Source organism: Chanos chanos, chromosome 5 (assembly GCF_902362185.1).
Source record: "Chanos chanos chromosome 5, fChaCha1.1, whole genome shotgun sequence".
In the NCBI taxonomy this organism is placed as follows: domain Eukaryota; kingdom Metazoa; phylum Chordata; class Actinopteri; order Gonorynchiformes; family Chanidae; genus Chanos; species Chanos chanos.
In genome coordinates this window covers 16324523-16345563 of record NC_044499.1, presented here as the reverse complement: position 1 = coordinate 16345563, position 21041 = coordinate 16324523, and the positions used below count along the sequence as shown (strand labels likewise).

General features: G+C 41.6%; 1 protein-coding gene across 1 annotated transcript in view; it reads right to left on the bottom strand.

Annotated features, from left to right (window-relative positions):
* fndc3ba (fibronectin type III domain containing 3Ba) overlaps window positions 1-21041 on the bottom strand; it is a 98808-nt gene that overhangs the window by 12795 nt on the left and 64972 nt on the right. The window contains exons 7-21 of the mRNA XM_030776075.1: window positions 15456-15514; window positions 12971-13128; window positions 12646-12705; window positions 11326-11464; window positions 10659-10712; window positions 9445-9569; window positions 7928-8102; window positions 7271-7357; window positions 4901-5039; window positions 4459-4530; window positions 3680-3798; window positions 3475-3580; window positions 1979-2151; window positions 928-1041; window positions 373-522 (exon numbers count right to left, since the gene is read on the bottom strand). Coding sequence (XP_030631935.1) covers window positions 373-522; window positions 928-1041; window positions 1979-2151; window positions 3475-3580; window positions 3680-3798; window positions 4459-4530; window positions 4901-5039; window positions 7271-7357; window positions 7928-8102; window positions 9445-9569; window positions 10659-10712; window positions 11326-11464; window positions 12646-12705; window positions 12971-13128; window positions 15456-15514 — 1730 coding nt within the window. The remainder of the gene's footprint in view (window positions 1-372; window positions 523-927; window positions 1042-1978; window positions 2152-3474; window positions 3581-3679; window positions 3799-4458; window positions 4531-4900; window positions 5040-7270; window positions 7358-7927; window positions 8103-9444; window positions 9570-10658; window positions 10713-11325; window positions 11465-12645; window positions 12706-12970; window positions 13129-15455; window positions 15515-21041) is intronic.

Here is a 21041-nt window from a genome sequence, read left to right as displayed (position 1 = left end):
GTGTGTGTGTGTCTGTGTGTGTGTGTGTGTGTGTGTGTGTGTGTTCACAGTGTCTCTGGCTCTATTATAAAATCACTATCTCCCACAGTGTTTATATTACTAGTCCTGCTGCTGCACCTAATCTACCCGCAGAGATGTGCAATCTGACCATAGGAAACAACATGTCGGTATGTCTGAGGGTGCAGCAGTCGTAGCTTCATGGCTTCAGTTTGAAGATAAAAACTAAATCAGTTATGTGCTATTAGTATCATAAAAGTGGTTTAACTGGCCGTTTAGGGATGTAATACTGTTCTCTTTCATTACTATGGCAGAGATCAGCGGGAGGCGATGGCACTGTGACCTGCGGTTTCGGTCAGTTGGGGCTTATCTTACCTGCAATCTGCAGCAGTAACGTGAGGCGGGCGTCAGGTCCGAGACTTCACACTGGGTGTCAGTGCCGCAGTAGATGAGCTCCAACGGCTCGTCTTCCTTCCCCCACTCCAGGCGGTACTCAGAGATGTCTGCCCCTGAGTTTTCTGGGCTCTGGGAGAGGCCAGGAGCAGAACCAATCATTAGCATTCACTGACTGACTCTGCTGGGTTCCTAATAGCAAACCGCTCTAGCCTTCTCTATGTCCTCACTGTTTCTGACTCACTTCCACTATTATCTACAAGACGGCAGCAAGACCGCCGAGGGAGCTCATTATGTCCTCAGTAAATGAATAGCATGTCAAATGACCTCTGTAGATATAAAACACACTAATGCTATACAAGATCATTTAATTAGCAGTTAAAACAAAGCTTTTAGTTGATTACAACGTTCATTTACTACCCCTTCAGATTATTTTGGGACTTCTAAAAGATAACGTTTTGAGAGAAGGCATTGCAACATGACCTCTTTATAATTCAACGGATATTTTCTTTCACATTTATAAGATATTTCTTGTACCTCCCAGCTGACCAGTACACAGGTATTAGACGTCAGGGTAAGTGAGGGTGCCCCACATTGGCCTGGAGGTCCTGCGGCGGTCGTGACATCAGCCGGTTCAGAGTAGGTTCCATACTGCAGGTGAGAAATAAGGAAGGGCGGTTTTTAACAGCGATGCATATAGACATAGCAGTAAAAAAGACAAATTGTCTATGACAAATTTATCTCTGTTTGTACACTCTCTAGCTAAAATGACATTCAGAAAATGCTTTACAGAATGAATTTGACTGTGACTACAGACAAGCTAAGTCATGGCAGAAACCAGGGGACATGCAGAAAATGAACAGGCTCTGAAAAATCTAATCAAATGAAAAAAAAAAACCCCTCTCAATTCTAATTTGCTGCCGGTCCTCAATATCGTCAAGGCTGCGGCTTGGGACTCAAAGTTTCCTATCAGTATCAAATGTTTGAGATCTTTTGGGTAAACAAAACAACAAAAAAAAGGGTAAACACACAGTCTGTCTAAAACTGAGCTGCTGTGACAGGGCATTGGGCCTGTTTTGAATGCAGCATCATGGCTGGCTAGCTGCTCCACAGCTAGCGGATACATTACATCTGTAAACACAAAAACTGCGACAGAAACCAAAGTGGAAGGCTCAGAAGGTAATCAAAACCCGCTCCTATCTTCCTTAAGAATATTTTAGCTTTCATAAATAGAAACCTGAATGAAATATAAAATTAATTCACTTCACTCTTCTTTGTTATTAAAACCTGGGGCTGTTGTGTCAAAACATTTGAATAAAAACCATAATGACTCACGCTTAATCGAATTCCATAGACTCAGACAACAGTGCATTACAAATGAATACTTCTATAAATATCAGAAAAATGTAGATTTTCACCAAGTGATTTGGGATTGCACAGCTGTGGGGCATTTTTGGTTATTCTTTTTTTGTGTGCTGGGTGGAAAGTGGAAACATTCAGACAGATAGGACGTGCCAGTCTGCTCTAAGAGGGTAGACTGGCATTATGTATTGTGAGGGGGAAACAGAACTTGGCAGGTGTCACCAACCCCTGCTTCGTTGGCGGCGCGGAGACGGAAGCTGTAGGTGGCACCGGGGAGCAGGCTGCTCACAGTGCACTCCAGATCAGACCCATGATAGACCTCAGCAGGCTCAGCATCTCCTCCACTCATCTCCAGACTATACTCCGTCACCTCACACGCTCCCTCGGTGGAGGGACAATCTGAACAGAGAACGGGAGAGAGAGGATTTTACAATGACTACCAAGATTATGGAGATATGTACAGCTTTGTACTGTGCCTGTACCATATATCTAATGGTATGGATCGAACAGTGTGTCGAATCAGAACACGAATCTTTCTGAGAACTGCTCTTAGCACCCAATTAAGACAGCATGGGCTCCCGTGTAACGAGAGTTCAAGTCTAATAATTGCAGCCTGTTGGTCTTCTGTCAAGCTGTAATCCTTACCGGAGGCTACCGTTCTCCAGGCAAACCCATAACCTGAGAAACTCCTCCTACCTCTACACGGTACAGTAATAGCACTGGCAATCATTTCTGTAATGTGTTTTTGGCCATCTCCGTGTCCTGCTGCTGTCAAGGCGCTTTTTCAAATTATCTCCACTCATCGGTTGTTTAAAGTTCCATCAGCTTCAAAAAAAAAAAAAGAAAAAAAAAGCAGAAAGCCATTTGCCCTCCGGAAACAGTATCTGACTCACTCCTTTGGCGGAAAAAGGTAAACGCATTAGAGTTGAAAAAAGAAGATGAAAGGAAAAAAAAAAAGATGAAACAGCTTGATTGAAAAGCCGTTTTTTCTTCATCTTCTCAAGAGGTAGCGCAGTAAACTTCTGAACCTACACTCTTTTTTTTTGTTTGATTTGAATGGGTTTACTCTGCCTACAGTTATGGGGTTCATTTCCTCTGAGGCTGAGGCAAGATGCTTTCTTTCAGCTGTTAGGCACTTTATTTGGGAATGAAGTACTTATTACAAGCACCCAGGCTAGGAAAAGAGAACAGAACTGGCCACAGAACTGAGGTGCCTGTGTGTCACATTTCTATATAAAAACTACAACAGATTGACCAAGCTCTGTTTGATTGTTTCATCAATCAGGTTATACAAAAATATGAAAGCATTTATTAAAACCCTCCCATGACTTGCGAGAGCCACTTTAATCTTCATTTCATTGTCATACTGTAAGTAGTGGAAAGGCGATGACACATTAAAGGCATGACGTCACGGAATGAAGTTTAATTAGCGGTTAGATAACACGTCCGATCATTCGAAAACAAATGACAAACACAAACAATTACACAACGCCTCTCTGAATGTGCAGCGATCTACCAACCGATCCGCCCACTATTTAAAAGGAGAACAAGAGCTTGATGAAGAGGGAAAGAAAGTGATTTTGTGAGTGAATGAGTCTGTGTGTGTGTGTGTGTGTGTGTGTGTGTGTGTGTGTGGGAGAGAGAGAGAGAGAGAGAGAGAGAGAGAGAGAGTGTGTGCGTGTATGTGTGTTAGGGATGACTGTGTGTGAAGCAAAACCTTACCCCACTGTAAATGCACTTCTTTATGTTTGGCTTTGCCTACGACTCTGGGGGGCTGGCAGGGGCCGGGGGCCACACTTAACGTGCGGACTGGCAGGCTCTCCGAACACTGAAAAACGGACCGGAGATCGGTCAGAACACAAACATTTTTGAAGTTTTCAAACCCTCTTTGAGGGAGGTGTGACAGAGAGAAAAATGACTATGCTACCTGACTGTGTCCACCAGTGCTGATGCAGCAGATGCGCAGTCTGTACAAAGTGCCAGGTTTCAAATGATCACACACACACTCAGTGGCTGGCCCACTGTAGGCAATGTCCCACTGATTGGCTGCAATATAAATCACAAACATGGACTTTCAGTAAGCTTCAGATGGTGATATCTCACAAAATGAGGTGTGAAAATGATTAATTACCCAACAAATGAAAAGATGATGTGCTTTCTCTAAAGGACAAATGTCAATTTTTCTGTGTGAGTGCAGCATATGAATAAAGTGGGTTCCATTCACATAACGAGTTTGTTTGAGTTTGACAGATTAACTGAGTCGTAAATACACAAAAAATGTTGAATTTTCTGTTATATAAGAAATTAATATTCATGGTAAGAAAATGTCTTAGGAGATAGCAGCCAGTGTGCTAAATTACACCCCAGCGCTGAAAGGACGCCTCAATGTAAAAAGCAAGAGACAATAGTGAGAGAAGAAGGAGGGACACTGAGGACACTGAAAAAACTACACGGCGATTGAAGACGGAATCATTTATAACCCTCAGAGCTCTCCCAGAGGTCTTTGGTGAGGGATTTAAAAGTCTTCGGTTTTGTAATTGTTTAAAGAGAGGACAGAATACACAGATTTATGAAATTAGACAAAAAAAAAAAAGACAGATGGGCATGTTTAAGCAAAGAGACAAAAATGGTATGATATAGACACACCATCATATTTACACACAGATTACTGTACACTCTCATACACGCGTGTAAACACAAATGTACCGTCAGAGTTTCCTTCTGAAATCTCCAAGAGGTATGTCAAGATTTCTGAACCGCCATTGTCTTGTGGAGGGTCTGGAATAAAGTAAGGACAGGACCACACACACACACACACACACACACACACACACACACACGTCACGCTTTATTTCAACGCACAAAAAAATCACCTGTTACTGTTCAAAAAAAAGAAAAAAGTCGTCAACGTGAACAGTGTTTACCACACTTCCCTTCATACACTCCAAAACACTCATTTACTAAGGGTCCAATTTTACTAAATTACACAGGAAAACAGGAAAGAAAAAAAACTCCTCAAACAACCAAAATGACTCAGACAGATACCCTAAACATTTACTGAAAGAACATTAAATATCTCGCTCTCTCTCTCTCTCTCTCTCTCTCTCACTCTCTTTCTCCGTCTCCCTCCTTCTCTCCCTTGCCTTACCCCATGTCACACTGAAGCTGTAGGGACTGATGGCTCCCTTGACACAGGGTCTGGAGGGGGGTCCGGGCTTGTCTGGACTTGTGTTGCACACGAGGACTTCACTGGGGTTGCTCCTGCCCTCCATGTTAGAGGCTATGAGCTAAAGGAGAAATAACCAGAGAGACGACATGTGAGAGAGGGAGACAGACCAAAAGCAGTAACTGATGAGGGGCTATGAGGTTGTATGGATACGGTTTTTGGGTATACTGTGATGAAATGTTTTTATCCCTACTCAAACACATTCCAGAACTAGGTCTGAAAAAAAAAGACAGAAAATGCACTCTGTTAGAGAATTTTAAACAATTCTGATAAAATATCTCTGTTTTAAATGTGTCAGTAAAACCATTTTATTGTATTGCCTTGAAATGAGAGTAAGTAATTTGAGGCTTTTATGCACCTCTAAATTTGTCACATCTTTTGTAATGGCATGAGACAGTGATTGTTGTTGCACACATTTAAAGGTTTCTATCACATTCAGAGCTGACATTAGTGAACGTTTTAAACCGAAAATGTACACAGCTAATAATGGCGAGCTCTAATAAGAGGGGTCACAGTTAATCATGAAAACACTTCACTGAGAGGCACTCAGTGAGAAACGTGGGCTGTGGCCCACCCTCAATTAGGAATGACAGTACTCAATGGGCTCGAAGAAAGAGTGAAAAAAATTACTGATGAATCACTAGCACATGGAACATTCTAGTCAGTTTGTTATTTCAAGCAGGATTTGATGTATGGGGCTTCAACTGTGACTGAAATGTCAGAGTGACACACACGCGCGCGCGCAAGCACATGCACACGCGACACACAAACTCAGTGCATCGTAAAGTGCCCTCGTCGCTCCACGCTCAGGTAAACAAAACACAATGTGCCCATGCAGTAATTGAAGTCTTTTCCTTCAGTTATGAGCATTCATTCATTTGATCCTTTTTTTGATAAACAGTGAATTCCAGAGGCCATATAGGAACATTAGTGGTGATGCTGTTGCTGGTGCTAAACTCATAGCGCTTTGCGCTTTACTACAACCAATAGAATTCTGCACTGATGTTCTGACAGTTTACTGACATAAAAATATGGTAACACTTGATGATAACAACTATTGATGAGTCATTTGTAAATTCATAGCTGTTACTCATTTGTAAATGTTTGTAAATAGTTCAATAGCCACAAATGATTTGTTAGTATGTTCATGTTTAGCATGAACAACAAATGTAAATTACACAAGGGTGTTCTCACAAAGGTGTAAACAAATAATGAAAACAGTTATACTTTGTTTGCAAATGGTTGTAAAATACACTTTTTCCTTCCTTTGCTGCCGTAACTAGACTCCAGTTTCAGGTCTAATTGCAAAAGCAGAATTTCAAGAGACATTGTGCATTTCGGGCCATATGCAGCATTTATATCTATATCTATAGATATCTGTTTATCTACCCCCCTCTGCCTGTAAACACACACACACACACACACACACACACACACACACACTACAGGGACTGTAGATGGCTCTCTATATCTATATGTAGATATGTATGTTCGATTCATGTTTGTGTACATTTACTTAAATTGAACATTGAGTTTTGCTGAATGTTTTAAATAAAATTGTTGATTGGTACAGAATGCAGTGTTCTGATTTGTACAGACTACATCACTACACAGTGATCCAAGTATCTGTTCTTAGGACACACACACACACACACACACACACACACACACACAGATGAAAATAGTCACTATGTACTTGTTATGGGCTTAATCTTGTATGTATTTTCTGCTGCTGGAAACCACAGAACACACATAGTAACTGGTGCTATTGGCATGTTGAAACAGACTCTCTCTTTTAAAAACGACTAATGGGTACATTAGAAGCAAAATATTGGTGTAGTGTTTGAAGAAAGGTGCCTTTCTCCTTTATCAATAATTTCTATGAAGTGAAGAGGAAAAAAGGGGGACATTCTTTCATGACTAAGTGTGTCCAACACTGCTGTAAGGTAAAGGTTTATGAAATGTGGGAAAACAAGTGAAAGAGGCCGGAAGAATGCAGCATAGCCAGTTTACTGCTTTGGAGTGAATGTAGTGTGATCCTTAACACAGGACATGCTTAACGCTTAATTTAAAACATTTCCCCATTCTCTAATCTTAGCACAAACACTAGGCCCACAGGAAACAGCTATACACTGCACCAACGCCTGTCATTTGAGCTTGACAGATAAAAGACAGGAGGGACAGCTTTTAGTTCTTCAGGAACCACAGAGACAATACACGGCTAACTGCTTCTCCAGCACATGCTAAAATGATGTTTTTGAAGAGACGTCGGTGTTTTTATGATGCACTAACCCTGAATTTATACTGTGTGCTCCTCTTCAAGCCCTCTACAGTACATGTCAAGTTTTCTCCAGTGTACTTTGGGTGAAATTCCGTTCCCTGCCAAAGAGACAAAACACATCACAGCGTTCTGTTAGCCACCGTTTTTCTCTTCACATTCATTCGCCACTACCACGTCAAGAAACACACATTTTGTGTTTTGCTTTTTTCACAAAGTACATGTTAGAAGATGTTATGTTGGTACAAATGGGATGGCGGCGGATGTGCATATTATCAAAACATAGCAAAAAAAAAAAAAGAGAAAAATAAGAGTTCCATTTGTGGGCTTTGGTGATGATTGGCTTTGGCCTTTTGGCTAAGCGTACATTCTGATGCCAAACTAACAATGCGAGCACTGATCGTACCGGTTTGGTCATTTAATGTAGGCTAAACATAAATTTGGTCTCTGTGTTTAATGTCTTAATCTACAACGCCCTGAGTCATAAAGGCACTGTGTTCTGGACTGGCAGTATTAATCAAGCAAGGTGCCATGGCATAAAAATTGATTGAACTGTCTGTCTCATGTGATACATTCAACTATAATCCTGTTTGACTGATTAATGTACAATGAATTGAGACTATCGTTTAACTGATGGTAACTTTGGCCAACAGAAAGCGGTCCTAACTCACATTGTTTTCTTCCTGGATCTCCAGCGTGTAGGTGACGGGCTCCTCCGCGCTACAGCCGTCAGGCCTGCTCCACTCCAGCGTTATCCAGGTGATTCCAGCTCGCACCAGTCGGGGTGCCAGTGGCAAGTGGGGGAGACTTCCAGTCGTGTAGAAGACCACTTCTGGGCTAAAGCCACTGATAGACCAGAGGAGAACAGTCAAAAACATTTGACATAACAAAGCTATTTGACATGCAAGCGACAGCAACAACGATCGCAAAAACTTATAATAATATTCATGGCTCATAAACACATGCATCAAGATTCTAGAGCCACACTTTTATGAATTGGATTAGAAAACGTAAATGTATTTGAATGGCTGAGGATTTTCTTTTTTTTCCTCCTCTGGCTCCAGGCACTGAAATCAATTTCAGAGGATTATACACCTCCTGCATATTGGTGTTTGAGTCAGTTTGACTCTGGTATGATTGAGTTGATGGCTGCACAGACATGCAATATGGTGAAGCGTATGCATAAGGCCATAAAAATACAGAATTATGGTATCAAAAAGCAACCTAGTCAAACTGACAATTTCATTCTATTCTAGAAAATGTGGCTTGAACCCAATTTTTCAGCATTAGGGGTCTCGTTCACTAGATGAGGGATGTTTACAAATGAACACTGCCTACTATATTTGAAATGACACTGTCTGGACAGCTCTCAGATACGTTTAATTGAACCTCTCTCATTTACAGAGCTGATAAAAAAAGAAGAAAAAAATGGTGAAGTTGTTTCCTCTTATTTATCGGTTGTGGCATTTCACCTTCAGCAAACACACACACACACACACACACTCAAAATCTGTTCTCTCTTTAACGACGGAGGAAGGAGGAGATGAGGGCAGGCTGCACATTCAGAATAATGAAAGCAGCCAGACATGTGTCTCCCAGTAACAACCCTGCTGTCTGAGGAGGGAGGCCAAACATAACATTGCTCAATTTGATAGCTGTTTCAGTGTTTGTCTCTGTGTGTGTGAGTACGTCTGTGTGTGTGTGTGTGTGTGTGTGTGCGCGCGGGCGCGTGCGTGTGCACACATGGCGGTGTGTATGTTTATATGTAAAGAAACAGGAGAAGGTGCTGAGTTTGAGCATGAATGAAAGAGTGTGTATGAATTAAAGTGTGTTTAAAGAAAAATTAGACTTTAACTTTGGAGGCACAAGAAAAGTAGAGAAAGTGAGAGTCTTTGCTGCAGCACCTGCCTCTCCTTCTACATCAAGGTGACTTCATTCTTCTACTTCTCCATTAAGAAATGAGGGATGATGACATTATCAGATTACAGGGAACTGATAATGGTTTCCTTCTCACAGATGAGCTGACTAAATACATTATTCAAAGCGACTCAGAACGGAGAGTCCAATAATAATGGTGTAATAGTCAACACACACAGGTCCCCTGATATAATCTATGCTGCCGCAGTCACTGACTGCATGTGTTATTGTGATCTAATGCTCAGGTCCATGCAAGACCATCCACACGTACCTGATGCCTATATCATTCCGTGCTGCCAGTCGAAACGTGTACGCCATGGCTGGACACAGACGAGTCAGTTTATAGTGCCTTTGGCTCCCAAAATAACATTCTCTGAAAATGTTGTTTCTTTTTCCCTGTGGAAAGGAAAAAAAACCCCAGAAAAACAGTTACATACATGGACCTCTCAGTGACCTTTGCAGGTATGTCGTCTGATACAAAGTGTAGAGCTCTGAGTGACAACCAGAGGTAAGTCAAATGGGGTGTACAAATAAGAACTGAGATGAATTGGTTGAGGAAAAAAAAAAAACCCTCAGAGGAGATGAGAAATCCGTGAAAAATAAGTCAAGCAGCAAAGCAATTTGCTGGAGATATGTGAAAATGAGTCAAATATAAATATTCAAATATAGTATTATTAATCGTTTGTACTATATTTTAGGCTGAGCGAAAGGATAGATTCATTTCAGAGTTACAGACTCTTTTAACGGCATTGCTGGGCAAAAATGCCAAGGCAGATATCACAGCAGTAAACAGCACTGAAAGAGGACAGCAGGACAAAAGGTTCATATGAGGGTTTTTTTTTTGTTGTTTATTTTATTTATTTATTTATTTTTTACAAGGCTCAGTTTAAAGTGTTCATAAAAAGGACTTGGTGGCCTCTGCCAGTACTTGGTGTCTACTAAGAGAAAAGACATTTAGTTTTCAGAGGAATTATATGTGTTTACATCTAGCAAGCACCCAAATGTGACTTTAGCCTGGATTTTTTTTTTATGTCATAACCCTCTCTAAACAGAGAGATGTAAATCTTGGTTTCAATCCAACACTTTGTGCAGACTCAAATTTGAACAAGGGAACCCAACTCAAAGTTAGCCACCAAAACCAGAGCAGATCCTGTCAGCTCTGAGGGTACCTTGATCCTGTCCCTCTTTGTTTGGACTAAGAGGGTCTTTTAGGGTATCTGTGCTAGTTAAGCGGATATTTATCACTCTGCTCAAAGACTTGAGACAAACACTGGGTCACCACAGAGCACAGCCAAGCCATCTGCTCACTGCGAACAGTTACACAACTTAAACAAAGGATGTAGAGCACATGTGCACGACACCAAATGAACTTTTACTCTGAGGGCCTTAAGCGCGCTACGCTAGCAAACGTACACCACACACACATACGCATAGCTCAAGCCACACCAAGTTCTTTAACTAAGAGCCATGGGGTTGGAGTATTACCTCATCCCACTCGAGAAGATAACTGGTGATTTTAGATCCGTTGTCGACTGGTGGCTGGAAGAAGAAAATGAAGAAATGAACTGTCAGATGTCATGTGAGAGTGGAGTTAAAAAGGCTTCGTTCTCATTGAGCACCTCATTTCCTTTCAGAAAAGTGAAAGAGCACAGGTATGTCTCAGAGAACTACTGAAGCATGTCATTCACGCTGCCACAGTGACACACATCCTAATGAGAAGATAAAAGTCCCATCATTACCAAGATAATGAGCTATAACTGAAGCAATCTCTCTGCTCGCTATCTTCTCTGGTGGTGGTGAAATTGTGTTAAGTTTTCAAATCAATTTCACAAATCATGTCATGTCACATCACGTCATCGCAGGTCACTTTCACATCACCTAAGGTCATCTCGCACAATGTCACACCGTTTCATCTCTCATATTTTAAAGCATGTTTGTGTAATTATGCTGACTTAAATACTAAACAACGAACTATAAGAGAATTCAGTAAGGACAACCAGCTGTACATTAGGTTGAAAACATATGCGAGAGCACTGAGCTAAAACTTTGATGGCCTGTCTAGTCCAGACAGGTGGGGGTTATGTGCAGCAGTGTTAAGTGAGATAGAGGTTATGGGTTGTTCAGTGAGAGATGAGTGGTATCCTGGCCTTACCTTCCACTGCAGGGTGAGGGAGCTCTTGGTGCGGTGGGACAGTTTGGGGGGGAAGGGGCAGTCGGGCGCACTGCTGTGGGTGGTGAAAGTGCCCGCCTCTGAGCATGAGCCCTTCACTGAATTACACACGGCGTTCACTCTGGAGAAACAATACACACACACACACACACACACACACACACAAAACAAGAGCACAATTTAAGACCTGTGCTTTTGAAATCCTGTACAGTTTCATGACAGACGACACCCCTAGGGCTTAATTTTTTTTTTTTTTAATATTCTAGGGAGCGGGAGCAAGGGCGCGTGTTCTAACACATGACATTTTCCAGAAGGTCCCACAGATTTATAAGGTGCGCTCAAAGGTTCCCTGGTGACACAAAAGAACAAAGATGAGTGTGGTCAGTTGTTCCTGTAGGAGAGGAAAAAATTCATTTTTATATCCCTCTTAGAGCTGCAAGGGGTGGACTCACTGTAGGGGCCTGTCACACACACATACACACACACAGATGTAAATAATGTACACAGCTCATAAATGATGCTGAGGGCTTCTATGCAGAGCTTAACTTTCACTGTGTCAAATCCTACTGAGCACAGAGCTACAGAATGTACGATTACATTGTCCAAAGCTCCAAAAACAGACAGGCTCCTAATTTCACTGGTTGCTAAACTTGCAGAGGTAAGGGCCATGGATAATCCTACAAGATCCATTATTGATTCTGTAAAATGACGACGGAGGTCTGGACACAATCACGACTCTGAGAGATTCCTCTCATTCTGTAAATGTTTTTCTGAATGGCGAATCGACTTGCCGGTGCTGGTCCACATGGTCTAGATGAACATCAATGACTCTAATTTCTGTGGCACCTTTCATTATCAGACCCACGTGGTCCATTTCAGTGAACCAGCTGCTCTCCACTTTTCACAAATGTCTTTAAGAGACACTTCTCTAATAGTGCTGGCTGGCACATAATGCATCATATTTAATGTTGACCTTTTTGATGTGACATACACTACATCAAAACAAATGTCAGCTGGCCAGTAGTAACATAATTACAATGAGGACAGCAATAATGCAAAGCTAGATTAATCACATGTGAAGGGGTAATGAAAAACGTTGGGGGCAAGACATGCCAATGAGATGGAGTTTAACAGAAATTATGGTCAATTTTCTAGGGGTGATGGAAAAACACACGCACTTGTCAATAAATCCTAAATACATATTAAACAACCCTTCATATTAACATGTATTACTTGTGTCTCCAGATATTTTATACAGCTGTAAAAACTCTGAAGAGAAAGGACACGTCTTTGTGATCCTACCTAACATGGTAGTCTGTTGCTGGTCTAAGGTCTTTTAAATTGCACTCCAATTCCTCTCCACTGAAACAGAAAGAAAACAGAACAGATTACCTTTCGATTTACATTATGAAGAAATATTCACACTTATAATGTATTCTCTGAGTAATGTAAGTATGCATAGTATGTGAAAGTATCAAACATAGATCAACTTTTCTTCTCAAGGCAATACAATATACCATTTAATAACTTCAAGTCGTGAAACTAGAAGAAGCTTATGCCGGCCCATGAAGTCATTTCTAGAGTTTTTGTAGAATATTCTTGAATTCACAAAGTTTTTCTTTCATACCTGTAGATAACGCGGTATTTTCCATCCCGGCCCTTGTCCGACAATGTCACCTCATAGCTACATGAATACGGGTGTCCGTTACTGTGCCTGTCTCTGTTCAGGAGGCCTGCTGGGGGAGCCCAGGTAAGCCGTGCGGTCCTAGCCTGGACGTTAGACACCTATGAAAAACACGCAAGAAGAGATATCCTCACTGCATTAGCATTAGCACATCAGCAGGTTTCCAGTAGACGCAGTACACTGTAGGATACCCATCAGTCTGGATATTCCAAATAGGAGCAGGACAGGAGATCACAAGTCCTTTATCATAAAGAGAGAGCTTTGAAAATCTAATTTGAGGTCAGAAATGAAAGAAAAAAAACCCCAAGTATTTCCAGAGATAGCATGCAAGTTACAATTCCATGAAGAAATATAGGGGTCAGTGTAAAGTCATCTCTCTGAAAACGCGCTCATTTCAAATTCTTTATTGACTCGACTACTTTGAGTATAAGTGTACAGAAAGCTTTTGAGATGTAAGATTAGACTGGCATGTTTCAGTCATGTAACAAATCACATGAAAGAGTCTATGAAATTCAATAATAATAAGAAGAAAGTCATTAAGGAGGCACACACAAATCTATAACAATTGTGCTTTTAGACAGACCAAAGCAACTGAAGGAATCTTACATGCAATGATGAAATTCCTATGGACACCAGAGGTCACGCGGTCAGGTAAAGGTAAGGCGCAAACCGCACAGTAATCTTAAAGGACCCCAAAAACATATAAATCTACTCCAAAGGTCTTGTTAAATAAACAAGACATATATAGTTGAGAGACTTATGGTTCGGTACATTACAAGTACCTGCCCTTTGAGAATGATATATAAAGGGATAAGAAACATCTGGATTTTACTGACTAAACCAGACACATGTAGGTTGTATAAAACTGCTTTATTGACAGCCTCACAGCTTACTCTCATTCCCAACAAACTAGATTTTTTAAGGCATACAAGTTAAGCACGAGACAGACGGGCTGAGAGGGATTCTAGAGGAGGGGAAGTGATTTAAGCGCAACGCCAGTATCTATGAATGAGAAAATAAAGCTGCCATGAATGGGCCCGGCATGAGGGCGAGAGAGAGAGAGAGAGGGAGAGAGACCATTTAACAGAACTGGACAGCCAGCCAACTTACCCCCAAACACCATCTGTCCTGCTGAGGTTCTTAATAACAAAAAGTCTGATGGTATGAGTTTGGGTGTGTGTGCGCGTATGTGTAATCTATGGTTGTTGCTCCTCAGATGTGCAAGGTAAGCACTTCCAGAGACTTCAGATTGCTCTTTTGAAGTGAGTAAGCTGAGACTCCAAATACACTTTGTGAATTAGATAAACAGAGGACTTTACCAGTCCGATAGACTTGATAAGATGGTCTAGTCACAGGGAAAGTTAGTTCCAGATATAAAAATGAAAAAGTACCAGTTCCACAATATGCAAGTTCTCATATTAAAAAAAGATCAGAATAAATAAATAAAACCTTGTGTAGAAAAATCTCCTAAGAGCATGCATTGGTCCATCAGTGGTCAGGCCATTTGAAGACTTTTCTATGTCTAGTCTCTAAACAGCTCTTCTTGTATTTGAGACATAAAATGGGACACCATCCTAGGGTTCAGATCAAACACCAGAGGGTACTAGAGACTGCTTGATATGAGGCTTTAACTATGACCTGAGGTATGATGCCACCCAGTAACAATGACACTGACTAGTTCTCTCTCTCCAAACAACTCTCTTTTTGGTAGTATTTGTCAAGTCTCAAATTTCTTTCTTTCTGTCTTTATCAGCAGATTAATCAAAACTACACCCTATTCTCTCTCTTCTCTACTTGTTGTTCTCTCCTAGAAAGTAGTTCTCACTTTCAGTAGGATGATTTTATATTTAATTTAATGAGTGTTATACAAATCGTGTATGTGTGCATAATTCATTGTGTTTCATCTTGGTCAAATATGATGTATATTGCGTCTTGATAATGGTTTCTTTCACATACAGTACATTCAGAGAAATGCAGGTACAATGAATGGAAACCTGTGTGCGCATTCATGTAGTACTGACAATGTACCTAATGTGACAGGAAAACACACACAAATGTATGTGCGCACGCACACACACACACGTTAATAAAATAATAAATAAATAAAAGAGAGCATGTTCACTGGCTGGCATATAAATGCAGTAAAATTAAATTGTTTGAGCTGCTGGACAGACAAAAAAAAATCCAGCCAGCCCTAAAAGAGCCTGATCTAATAAGAAAAACTAGCCTGGAGAATTCACTGCAATTGGATGACTTTACTCTCCTGAATGGAAGTGCTACGGAAGGTCAAATGTAAGACAAAATGCTGCCACCTTGTGGATGTTCCCATAATATGTTGGTATTAAAGGTGTGAGAAACACACCAAACTGTATTAAATCTAATTGTAAAGTTTGCCAGTGCCTTCCCCATATGAATGATTTGAACTGACCTGTGGTTTGTCCATTCCTGAAAGCATGTCTTGAACTCTTTTTGCCTCTGTATCATGATCTGATGAGAGAGAAAGAGAGAGAGAAAGAGAGAGAGGAATTTTTTATTTGACATCAAAGCAAATGATACAGAAAGAGACAAATGAAACAAAAATATAAGAGCACTGCAAAAATAGCTAAATACTCATATATTACCATAAATAAATTTATTATAAAAAAATAATTGGATAATTGTGATTCCTTCATGAAAAGTTTTCTTCCACGCAGTTATAAACTGTAACTGCCCATCTACCGTTGAACAGAAAACACCACCACAACCACTGTTTACCAAGCTAAATGTCTGCATCACTCATCCCTTTATAAAACTGAAAGTCCATTAACATCCTAGATATGCCTCAGAGAGAGAGGGAGAGAGAGAGAGAGAGAGAGAGAGAGAGAGAGAGAGAGAGAGAGAGAGAGAGAGAGAGAGAGAGAGAGGGAGAGAGAGAGGGAGAGAGTCAATGTTACTTCAGCAAAAGCTCAGCAGATGGCAGCTTTAGTCTATAGTATTACTTCAAACCCTTGTGGACAACACCACAACAATACGAGCTATAAAAAACAAATAAATAAAGACAGAAAGAAATAAGATTCACAAACAGGAAACCAACACAGCCTAATAAAAATCAAATCCAATAACTCTTAAAAATCAAATCTAAGCTCAGGTTTTGGGAAGAAAAAAAGTTACATCAGTAACATCATCCAAAATAAAATTGAGTAAGTGGATTTATCAGAATTGTAAATCTCTCAGTGACTCAGGTCTACTAAAGTACATGGAAATGGAAAACATTTCAAACATGTTAACCACACAGTAAGAATGTGGTGAGGTAAACGGCACAAGGATCAGAGACCATTCATCATTCATCAGAGTGACAAGAGGCTAGTGGTGAATCACTGATTTCTGGACTTCTCTGCTTCTACAGAAATCTTAATGATGATTCAACCCATGTGTGAACTGAACGATTCATGTCTATACTGAACTGCCAACAGCAACTGTTCAACAGGCCATAGGAAAACAACACAGAATTACCTAAGCATTCCTGAGAAGGGATTAAGCAACCAGACATTCACCGAACGGACAGTCTGACAGAGTTGTGAACCATGTAGACTACCACTAAATCATTAATGCTCAGCATGCTGCTGCGTGTGCGTGTGTGTACACACACACACACACACACACACGCACCCATGTACACACACAGACGTACTCACACACACAGACGAGCGCACAAACACAGACTCACACATGTACGCACACAGACGTACACACACAGAGACACAGAAGACCACACACACATGGACGTACGCACACACAGATGACCACACACACGTACACACACACACACACTCTTCTAGGTCTCCACTGTAGCTATGTAATGGTGAAGTTCTGCAATGAAAGAGGTAGTCACTACGGAAATATGAATGTGAATATGGTGTGAATGCACGTGCACTGATGCATACTGACATGCTTCCATTGCATGCTTGTGCCTGCTCTGTCTGTATTACTACTGAATCAGAGACAGGGAGTTGGCCAGCACTGCTTGGGGCCCTTTTGCCACAACCTCCACCTGCCTGTTAGTCTCCAGCACGGCCTCCTCTTCCCTCGCAGGTGCTAGCCACAACAGCATCTCAGCATGATGGAGGATTTCCAAAACAATTCTTAACGGAAGCCTTCCCCACTGTGCGAGGCCAAACGTGGAGCTTCTTCCAAACGCGTCTGCTTTCCTCATTAAGGAGAAGAGGCCTTTCTTTCTCTCTCACTCTCTAATTGTTGTAAATCCACCGTAAAAACCTTGGGATGGGGATAAAGGGCTACGACGAAGACTTAGGTCACATACTGTGATGCTGTCTGTTATTCTTCCTGACTGAATTTGAGTGTCAGTTGGAGATCTGATTCTATAACTCAACCGTACATATGTCTTAACCTCTCACAGTTCTGAGATCTGATACGTAAAAGTTTTGAAGACACGATCAACACATACCCAACAGAACTAGAGAAAAAAAAGATACAGGACTTAAAAATGGTCTGCATTTTAAATGTAATAAACTACTCAAAGCAGTCAGAATGCAGGATGGTGATTTCAGTAGTCAGCAGACTGAAATATGTTTTAGTGGTGTGATATCATGCAGCTAAAAGAAAACAAACACTACACTTCTTTAATCCCTATCTCGACTGTTTTTCCTGGTGGGTGCTATTATACGTGGGGGAGAGGTTTGGAGTTAAGTACTGCCTGGGGGCCTCTATGAGTAATGGCAACGATGATGTCATACGAAATCACACAACTCTCAACTGACCTCAGGGGATGAGCAGTGAGGGTTTTCCATCAGCAGCACACACTCAAGTGATATGTATGTGTCTGTGGGTAGCTAGTCTGGTTGTTAGTCTTAGGTAATGAGCTATCACAAATATGTTAATCTGTGTAACCTATTCTCAGTCATTCTTACTATTAACATAATCAAAATACACAGATCTATTGCATTACCAGAGTACAAAGGGAATGGGGCAAATCCAGTTTCACTGTATTGAACTGGGTTCAGGAGGAAGTCTACAGACTCTACATCCAGTCACTTTTAGTTTCAAGCCAAAATGTTTTCTTTGTGCTCTGGTCCAGTCATGGCTTGCGATGAGAACCAAAGAAAGAGAGAGTGTATATTAAAACTGTATAAATACGGTACCTCCAGCAGGAATCAGCCTGCAGTGGAAAAACAAATAACGAGACTGAGTATGTGTGTGTATGCCTTCATGTCAGAACATGGTGAAAAATCTTCTGCACCCCATCTCCAGAGCCTGCTGGGGCATTTACTGCACCTTTAGCTAATGGAGCCCACTAAATTACAGGCTAGCATGTAATCCGCCCCCCCCCCCTCTCTCTCTCTCTCTCTCTCTTTCTCTCCTCTTCATCCCTTCTTTCTCCTGCCTGCTAGATCATGACAGCTTTTAGCCCCCTCCACAGGAGCAGAATTTCAGCCCTGAAGGTCCTCAGCGTCTCACCGGGCTTTCACAGAATAGACCCTTCCTCTTTTTCCATACTTCTCTCTCTCTCTCTCTTTCTCTCTCCCTCTCTCTCTCTGTCTCTTCACTCTGTTCTCCCTACTTTCTCTCTCTCTCTCTCTATCCTTCCCCTCCCTTCCCCTCACACTGTTTCCTCTCCTGCCCTCAGGGACCCTGTATTGCATGCACCTCTAAGGCCAAACACACTGTGTAACCTTCCAGAACCTTCCGCTTGGTTCTCATGCAAGCTGTTCCGTAGGGGACTGAGAGGCTGGGAATGCCGTTCTCCTCCACCGCTAGCCTCAAGCCTCTCTTACCACATACTGACTGACTGACTACAGAACCTGCGGTCCAAGCTAGATGCTCACTATGGACGAATGAAACAGGGCGCAGAGGAAAAAAAGAAATGAAAGAGGAATGGAACCCCCCCCCCTCCATTCCCCCACTCCCCTGACTCTTTTGGAAAAGCTGGTGTTTATTTGCTGGCCACAGCAGCACCCCCCCCCCCCTTCCCAATGCTTCTTTTTTTCTTATCTCTCTCATTTGGATGTCTGGAGAGGAGCACAGAGCGTCTGTATTTAATTAAGAGGGAGGTCACAGACAGTGAGAATGGTGCAAAACAGAAGGGGAAAACAAGAAAAAGAAAGCCATGTGAAAAGAGGAGTAAAGTGGAGGAGAGAGCAGAGCTGTCCAAATCAAGAGAGAGCAAGAATTAGAGCTTTCAGCTCTAGATGGAGAGGGAGAGAAATAAACAGAAATGTGAGAAGGGATAAAAACATGAGTGTGAATGAGTGTGCCAAAGGTAGTCTACGGTAAAAGAAGAAAAGGGAAAAAAAGATGTGACAGTGGACAGTAAGATAAAAACAAGCCCTTTGAGCGTGCTTTATTCTAAGTCACATCATTTCTGTACATTTGAACAATGCTAATCGGAAGGTCACAGGTTTGCCAGCACGACCCTGAATACGTCACTGTTTCCTTCCATTTCCTCTGAAGGTGTGTTTTTTTCCTCTGAAGACCAAGAGGTAGTTCTGCAGTGTCTAGCTGGGTCAAAAGAACTCTGCATGGAGTATATGATGGGTGTTCTAATAAGCCTAACTCTCTGTTTAACTTTGAAGTGGACGTAAAGACAACTGGCTGTCAGTTGCTACAATAACATACAGAATCTTTCATCGCTCTAAAAGAATTCAAAACGACTGTTTATATGTATGTTAAATGTGAAAACTGGTAAAGCATTTTATCTATCAAAACTACAATGTAAATAAACTAAGCAATGATGGGATATTAATGCCCATGTAAACATGGCCACTGCTCTAAAAAGTCTAACAGCACCTGAGTGAAGTGTGAGGAAAGTTACCACCGACTGGAAAAACAATTTCCAAGAAAACCCCAAAATAACCCCAAATGATAGGATGATGTACTATCTCCATCAATGGCTGCATCAGTCTGAGTTGTATGTGTGTGTGTGTGTTTCTGTGTGAGTGTGTTGAAGCCCAGAGAAAAAACCTGATCTGAGGGACATAAACAGGTTTCACGGTCATGAATTCTGTTAGGGGAGATGGTTGGTTTGTTTGTTTTTAGATCAACGATTCCTCAAGGTATCCAAAGGCCTCCTGCTGAAAATAAAGAGAGCTTTTGTAAGAGCAAACTCATTCATATTTGCTCTCTCTCTCTCTCTCTCTTACACAGGCAGCCAATGCATCACTTGGCAAAACTAAATCACTACATGTGCTTAGCTTTGCCGCCCAGTGGACAAAAGTGAAAATTACACATTCTTGATTAGTGACGCTCTCTCAACCACTCCACCCCCCCAACCCCTCATCCCTTACCCTTAGGGCCAGAGAAGTGAAAGACTTTTGTGGGGCTGAAAAGGAATGTGAAAAATGCATCAGAAGACATTTGCAGCAATAATAGTCTGTCTCAATAAGCGCAGCTTATTCAACTACAAAATCATTATGTGAGGTCACAGTTATGAAACCACATCAGACATCAGAAATCACAGAGACGTAGATTTTAAACCTCCCCATTTGATTTGAAATATCAGGTCTGATTCATACATCAAACCTATGCTACTGTCATATGTTCTGACACTTAAATCTATCATTCACACACTGAACTGTTTCAGCTTTTTAAGGTCATTATTTAGTTGAATGCAGATGCTGTTCTGAACCCTGTATTTCAAAATATACAAATAACATGTGTGCTGCTTCTCAGATGTCCAACTAACTTGAAATAGAAGAACATATTGTGTCAGCTCTGTCCAGCAACACCGCTGCCAACAGTCAGTTGGCCAAGTAAAAAGAAGAAGGAGAAAGAAGGACGCAGAGAGGGTGGGGTGGGGGGGGGGAGACTAGAAGAAAAATAGGAGGGGGGAGAGAGAGAGAGAGAGAGCAGCAGGCTCCAGAGCATTTTCATCTCCACATAGCACACATTCCATCTGCTCAACAGCTGGCTGTTTAATCCCTTTCTCGCAAAAACCTGTGGCCCCCTCTCCCTGAGAACCAAACTGTCACAACCCCCTCCACACCCCCCCACCCCCCTTCCACTTCAGAGCCTGATCACT